This window comes from Syzygium oleosum, unplaced genomic scaffold, assembly GCF_021117445.2.
Source record: "Syzygium oleosum isolate NSW1041296 unplaced genomic scaffold, Sole_v2.1 Sole_v2.03, whole genome shotgun sequence".
In the NCBI taxonomy this organism is placed as follows: Eukaryota; Viridiplantae; Streptophyta; class Magnoliopsida; order Myrtales; family Myrtaceae; genus Syzygium; species Syzygium oleosum.
In genome coordinates this window covers 14,614,475-14,622,604 of record NW_026607487.1, presented here as the reverse complement: position 1 = coordinate 14,622,604, position 8,130 = coordinate 14,614,475, and the positions used below count along the sequence as shown (strand labels likewise).

At 41.2% G+C, this 8,130-nt stretch overlaps 1 protein-coding gene across 1 annotated transcript in view; it reads right to left on the bottom strand.

Annotated features, from left to right (window-relative positions):
- Window positions 1-3,319: 3,319 nt before the first annotated feature.
- LOC115689802 (universal stress protein A-like protein) overlaps window positions 3,320-8,130 on the bottom strand; it is a 49,511-nt gene continuing 44,700 nt past the window's right edge. The window contains exons 3-4 of the mRNA XM_056310061.1: window positions 4,641-4,759; window positions 3,320-3,656 (exon numbers count right to left, since the gene is read on the bottom strand). Of these exons, the coding sequence (XP_056166036.1) occupies window positions 3,578-3,656; window positions 4,641-4,759 (198 nt within the window). The 3' untranslated portion in view covers window positions 3,320-3,577. The remainder of the gene's footprint in view (window positions 3,657-4,640; window positions 4,760-8,130) is intronic.

Sequence of the window (8,130 nt, the reverse complement as noted above, 5' to 3'; positions counted from 1 at the left end):
GTCAGGCACAGGAACGGGCGTTCGATCAGGCATGGGGCTTGGCCTTTGCCCAGTCGATCGGGCACGGGGCCTGACACACGGCAAGGCACAGGGTCTAGCTCGCACGACCGGTACTAAGCCTGGCTCGTGATCGAGCGACAGTGTTCCTGACTTGATCTATGGCCTATCTCGATCCACCGGAATGATCCATGGCTGATTCGCGATCGATCCATGTTTAAGCATTAACAATCCATGGTCGACCCTTGGTTGTCATGTAGTCGCGTGGAATCAATCTATGACCGACGTACGATCGCACGGAACTGGTTTATGGTTGCCTGCGACTGGTGCATTACCAAGCGGAATCACCCGCGATTGGCTCATGTCCGAGTGGCATCGATCCATGACCGTTCAGCGATCGGCTCGGTGCGTGATTGTCCCACGACCGACCCTTTTGGTTGAACGGTCGTTCCATGATCGAATTACTCTAATCGATTGCGTGAATGATGAGTCGATCCACTACACATTCCCAGGTCGATCCATGGTCGATCCTTCGACCGAACCATAGTCGATCCTTTGGTTGCTCATTTTGACCAAATCACTTGGCCTATGGCCGACCCTCGGGTCGATCCATATACCTGTTTCTTGGCCATCTCCCTTGGTTGATTAGGGATCCGAATCGTGGATGTCACACCTAGGATTGAGTAGTTTTAGGGTTGGGTCAGTCCAACCTTGAATAATCCACGTCATTGAATAACATGAATAATCATTTTTTTTTCAAATTGAACAAATTAAAAGGATTGCTATATCTTAATTTGAGTTGAATATCTTATGTAGATAATCCACATGTAATTTTTTCTTGTTCACCGTTCAATCGTGTCAGATTAGAAGCCAAATCGGCAAATTATGTGAACTTCAATTAATGGAATAACAACATTGAACATTTTCTTATTGTCCATAGATTGAAATTGAATATGTAAAAAAAGTTCAAAGACCACATTAAACTAATTAAAAACTCAACGATCGCATTGCACATTGAGTTAAATTTGGTAACTAAGTTGAACAAATTAAAAGTTTAGGGACGGCACTAGACATTAGACCAAAGTTTAAGGACCATTTATGTCATTTTTTTCTAAAGCAGCAACAACAGAATCTCCACTTACCAAAAGCAACAACCCATAAAAGAAGAGCACGTAAAAAAAATAAACAATAAAAAGTTCAAAAAACAACATAAAATATGAATTATGGTCACCTAAAAACAAAACAAATAACAAATATTGTTAAAATGGGTTCGGTTGAGGTCGGTCCGCCGGTTCGGTTCCAGGGTCCACCTTGGACCGGTGCGCACCTCTAGAAATTCCACCTTGTGTTCCTCTATCGTTTGTATTAGTTCTTCTCTTCATCTTCTAAGAACTTTTACTAATGATTGAATAAACAACTATTAAGATTTTCACATAATTTCGTGTTCTTCATTTTAACATAAAATGACCATGTCAGCAACAAGGTGAGTAGTGTATAATTGTATTGATGACCAATAATTCGAATGCACAAATTGCACCATTTAAAAGATTCAATTGCACAAATTAAAAGTTTGATGACCCATGTGATGTGCACTAATGGCATAAGTTGAAGGAGAGAGAGAACCCTAGACCGTGGTTGGCATGATGGGCATTTCGCCCATTAGAGCATGGTTCACACATGAGCACCGCATGATTGCATGGGCTAATCTTGTCAAGATAAGAACTGGATTGTTTGTTGCTTGTTGCATGATCACATGAGGGACTACGGCCGTCACCGATGGATTTCAGGACGTTGCAGCCACCGATAGATTTCGAGGCGATGCCATCATCGATGGATTTCGAGACAATGCCGTCATTGATGGATTTCGAGGCGATGCTCGAGGGAGACTCGGATGCCCGGAGAAAATCGGAGGAACCGATGGATTTCGGTTAATGAATAATGAATCCCATGTGTCGATCTTTGCATGCAACATAAAATACCATGCTTGATGTTCTCTTGTTTAGTGAGCATAACATGTTTAGCCACTAGGCAAGGTAAGGTGCATTTGCTATTGATCTACCATCGACAAGTCAACGGTAATGGTTGTTTCTATTGTTCAATAGCGAGGCTATTTCTTAGCCGAGATATAGTGAATTTAACTTACTGAGTTGTGTAACTCACTTTTTATATTTTTAGCTTTGTAGGTATGGCCCTACCACCTCCCGTTCACTTCGGTCTTCCGATTGAAATGCATGTCCGCATGGTAGACATAGTTGATGTTGAAACCAAAATTACCTACCGTAAGTGTAGTATTACCGTTTGGGTTCAAGAGAGTGCGGACGAGATGGTTCCCCACCGAAATGAGGCATGGTTCGTTTTAATGGATGGAGATGTGATCGGGCCCCTTCTGGGATTTAGTGGACCACCCGGGGTCGCCGGAGACGGGCTGTAGTGAGATGACTAAGCTCGGGAAGAAGCTAACCTTTTTGCTTTTGGTGAAGGGACGGTAGTGAAGCTAGGTTTAACCCAACCATGCGGATAATATATGAGCGGATAGCACGTAAAGAACCGGACATGATCCAGATGTAAATGAGTAGACGTGAAGGCTCATAGTAAAAATAAGGCTTGTAATATAATCGTCTATCATGTAAATTATGCGTGCTTGTATAATATGCTTCTTAGCTCACGTTGTGTTCTCGTTATTGTTTGTTAGTTGCTTCCGATTGTGCTTAATCGAAGGAAACAATAACGGGACGTTGAGATAAGATCCCCGGAACAAAGGCAAACCACAACCGGGCTAAGGACCGAACATCACGGCCTTGGTTCGGGGCGTGACACCATCTGCTTAGAAAAAATGTTCTAGTCACCGAGTTGTTGTTACTCATCCCAATCCTTCCTAATCTTTTCAAGTTACTCAATTAGTAGCCAATAGAGCGAGAGCGATATCGATGGGGACTTTTGGGTATGGTTTGACACTGCCTTCTTTAGGTGGAAGGACGACCGTGTCACTCTGCCATTCTGATAGAATTTGAAGGGTGACAATAGTGACTAATGAGTGACGAGATTGATTAATGAAACTTTATCTCAAGCACCGTCATTAAACGTCTACTTGCAATGGGGCCTTTTGGTTATGGTTCAAAGCTATGTCCTTCAGGTGGAAGGACGGCTCCGCCATTCTGATCGGATTCGAGGTGTGACATTAGTGACGAATGAGTAATGAGATTGACTAATGAAACTTTATCTCACGCACCGTCATTAACCGTCTACTTGCGATACCAAGAGTTGCCACAGTGTAAGAGCTGGAATAATATTGTATGTACAAGATTGGAGAATGCACAAAGCGTGAAAATTTGAGGGCTGATCAGCGAGTATATTACACGGCTTAAACATATATCACATTGGAAGACATCAATATTCGACATTGTGAGAAAGTAATGAAACAGCACTAGCGGTCTATTGAACTGTTGCATCAACCTCGTCAACGACAAATTCCATCCCCCCATCAATGACACGGATTGGTGACGCCTGCAACTATGGTACTAGCTTCTGCTGAACTTTCTTGACTTTTAACTTCAGATAGGAGATGGTAGATGCTGATAGGTCAAGCTGGTTTCTTCACCACAAGGACAGGGCACTTCGCATTATGAACACAATAATTGCTGACGCTACCTAGAAACGCCCTGTCACAGTGAAGTAGCATTGAGAAGCATCCGGGAGATGGTCTCACAGATGAGCCCAGAAAGGGAAACAAGTGAGAGAATTCGACAGGGTCCAGAATAATTCTCAAGCATATCACTTTTACATGTGAAACACGGGATTTAGACATAGCTTAGCAAACCAAGTCTAAACATGTTAGTCATCCGCAGGTTAAATTATGCAGAATGAAGTTGACCGAGCACAACTGTAACTGAGCATCATCAATGGTAAAAGACACGGTTACAATGGACAATACGTGTGACCTAGTTTTTATAGACATATCATGGCGCAATCTCATAGCAAAGAAAGTTATCAGAATAGACTCAGTCCTAGTGGGTTTGGGCTTTCGTGGCCAAACTGAAGGACCATCTAGACTTAAAAAAATTACAAACCAAACTTAATTAAAGGGTCTGGAACCAAACTTAATCATATTGAATGGGCTAGTCCAGTTCAGTTCCAAACTGAATTGGATTTCTCTCTTTTCTTTATTAATCATTTTCTTTTCCAAAATATTAGCATATTAAAAGGTGGCCTAACTAAACAGTAAACATCAAACCAGTGCTCCACAGACTAAAGAATCGGTGAAACTTAGTAATAGTTGTAGGCAAAAGGCTAGAACTACGAATTTTTGCAACCAAAAAACGTGTCCTGGGATTGGCTATTGAATTTCAATTGATTCAATCACTTTAGAAGCTCTTTGACAACTACCTCCATATCCAAGAAAAGTGAAAAAGGCAAAAAAAGAAAGCAGAGGAAAACTTCAGTTTGGTTCTGCCGTTCAGTATTGTTAGAGAAAAGTTCAGACCGAACCGAACCGCCATGACACAGGTCTGTTCATTTTGTTATCGGAAAATAAGAAAGCACACTCCCGGCCAAACGAAACTGGAAAACTAAGTTCGGTTCGCTTCAGCACTTGGCAGTTCAAACTAGCTTGAGCTCAGCCCTATAAGACAGAGAAAGTGACCAACCTTTTTATTGCTCCACGACTACGGCTGCCCAACACAATAAACTGGATGTTGAGTTTATCAACTGCCTTGCAAATTTCCTCTTTAGGATCCCCAACTGCTGTCATCGTCTCTGCATTGACCTATTTTAAATTGCATTCTATCACATTAGACAGATAGGCTTTTTCTCTGCTCAGACAAATTGTACATGCATATCTACTTAGGCAATGGATGATGTCAACGAGCATCTTAGGTGTTGACTTTTGCACTCCCCCTCAACACCTACTATCTTCCCATTTATCATATCCTTTGACTCTCAAAATTCACAAACTCGAAACTTCAATTCGATACCCTACTAGCAATTTACTCGTCTGTTGTATTTCATCTATTTATCCGCGGAGGATTCTCTAATGGATGAAGCGATAGTGCATATCAAGTTCAACATGCTTCGCTATACTAGTGAAGGACTAAGCTGTCAGCTGAGCAGATCATCAGTAGGTTTTATCACTGTGCAACAGCAATGAACTTGGTCAACTTGGTAGTGCAAATCCTTCAACAACTGCACTAATCGACAATGATCCATCTTAACAAATGACGATGGATTAGACTAAAAGGAGAAAGCTATCAATCTATTCCTCTTCAACTGTTCCACAGTTGAGGCGGACAAGCTGTTTGTAAGTAGCCAGACATTGATCAGTGAAGTTGATGTAAATAGGAAAGTTGAAAGATGGAAAAGGCTTCATTGTTGAATCTCCGGGATTTGTAAGACGGCCACGTTATTGTCAGATTCATGCTTGGCTATCTTATTTATCTTTTTATGTTGCAGCGCCTCATCCTTGGCTTGCTATTTAGCCAACAAATAAAGTGCTATGGTAGCTTGAACTTTCATCTATTGGGCCTCTTAACGTCATAGGATTTTATTGTAAGAAGCTGCTATTCTTGTAAGACTACAAGTACTTCACAAACTGGACATACCACTCTAGGGTCATACTCACGACTTATGCTTGTTCTGGCTGTCTCTCGGAGATTACTCATTTGTCACCCACTTTGCTATTTGTATAGCAGTTCACTTACTTTTATTTCCTTTATTGTTATATTATGTCCTCTCCTGCTGTACTTTTTTATATATAGATCAAATAGATTTGTTAAATATGTCTTGAATTTTATGTATTCGGTCCGGTTCATTACCCGACTGGACATATTTTTTGTGCGATCCGAAAGTGGAGAAAAAATTGAGATTTTGTTCATGACGCGGAGGGTTGGGCCTGTCGGCCCAACTCGAAGCAAGCGAACAAATCTCTATGGCGATCCATCCGAGCTGGAGCAAGCGAACAAATGTTTCGGGGACGTAGCCCCCGAGAAATTTTTTCTGGGGAGCACTATTTATACTGCGGCTAGGGTTTTTCATTGAACATGAGAGAATTTTGTTTTCGAAGAGATTTGTCAGCCGTGAGGTCTTGTTAAATCGTTTTTCGACTTCTGAAAACTGTACGCTCTTTGATTATAGTGGAATCTTGTCTTGCCTCGCCCGTGGACGTAGATCACCTTGTGATCGAACCACGTAAATCCTTGTGTTCTGAATTTGTTTTTCCGCGTTTGTTTATAACAAGATCAAATTCACTGAGCAACCTTCAATTGCAGGAGAGCACATATCAGACGCATTGGGGGAACACTTCAAGGGAACAGAGATGCCTTCCAGCCTAACCAGCTAGAGACAGGAAATAAAGTTCTCTCTAGGCTTTGGTTAATGCCTTTAGTTAGGGTGGATATGTATTTGACTAGCGCAATTGTCCAAAAGCTTTTACCGAACAAATCGATGGTAACATTATACAATTACTAATGATGATCAATCGGTAACTTGTTCAGCCAAAAACCCAGTATTTCCTAGTTCGTACAGACATTGAGAAGATATGCCATCACAAAGATGAATAAATTGCCAATATGTATTCACTCATACACATTGAAAAGAAATTTGATGGATGATAACTAGAAGAAGAGAGTGAGCGACGAGGAGGAGCATGAAATTCAACACCAATATAAGATGTGTTAACACAATTCAATGCTAAGATTCAAATGTGATTGAGAGAGAGAGAGAGAGAGAGAGAGAGAGAGAGAGAGAGAGAGAGAGAGAGAGAGAGAGAGTTGATGCTTAGATTTCCTATTTATGGAGATTTTGCCTGATGGAGGAATAAGCAAACTCCCTTCTACACAGACTTGCAAGATTCGTGACAACTAGCAACTCTTGTGCATCCCTTTTTAGAAGCAGCAACATTCGTCTCATAAGTCCTCTGACTTCTCTACCTTCCAACTTTTTAACTTATGACCTGGGTTTACTTTAGGAAATGCCATAGTGTGAAGTTGATATATTAGGAGTTGGTGCAAGCATAGGAACACTCAGCGCGTTGTGTACAAGTGTTCAAAGTAAAACAGAATCGTCCTGTGAAACAGACAAAAAGTGTTTCCAGTGAAGTCTTCGGTTACCTGGACCATAATATTTATGACTCCTGATTACTTCGTTTCTTATGATTTTTTTTTTCATGTCGCACTCGCGCTGTTAATGAGTTAAACAAAAACATGGATGTCGATTCGTAGTACGATTTTTGCAAACTATTTTGAATCAAACCGTGGTCCTCTTACTTACCCCATGCTGAGAGCAGATTTCCTTAGCCACGATTAATAATTGGTAATCGACCTTAGATGGATACAAGTTTGTTGAAGCACGTTCCGTATAAGAATTGGAGTCTCTGTTCTCAAACTGAAAAGTCCACATGGGCTTTATGTTGGACTTTGACTTGGTCAGCATGGGTCAGAATAAGAAGAAAGAAAATATTCGGATATTTTCTCTTTCATTAAGTCGGCCAAAGAAAAGAAAACAGAAAAGGAAAGTTAGGCTAAGCATGTCACGTGGGTTTTCTTATTCTATGTTGAAGTTGGCTTCCATGGGTATATATATTATATGTTTTCTCCTTTGGTCAAGATAGTCGCAAGATTGGTGCAGACCTTTGGGGTATTCTTGAAGCGCCGCATTCGTGAGTGCTTGTTGTTTCGCGATTGTTGACAGAGAGGGAGAAATATCGAAGCGCCGTTTCGTCGAGTGCTTGTGGATTATCTCCATGGGCAGTGGGTTGTCTCGTTGGTTACGAAGAAGTCTTGAAGTGCCGCCATTGATGTGAGTCTTGAAGCTCTATCACGTTGAGTGCTTGGCGTGGGATTTTCTCCATGGAATTATACCAAGAGTTTAAGTGTTTGTATCAATTAAATCTTGTGGTAAGATTTGTGTACAATTTCTTCGTGAGATTGAGAGAATATTTCGTGAGGAATTACTGCGTGAGTTATTGGGTGTAATTGGGGCTTGGGAAACACTTAAAGTGTTTGAGTGATTCGAGTGTGGTTGTAATCTCCGTTGTATCGCTTGATCTATAGTGAAATTTCGTGTTGCTCTCCCCGTGGACTTAGGTCACTACGACCAAACTACGTAAGTCTGGTGTTCGGTTTATTTTCTTGTTCTGTCAAA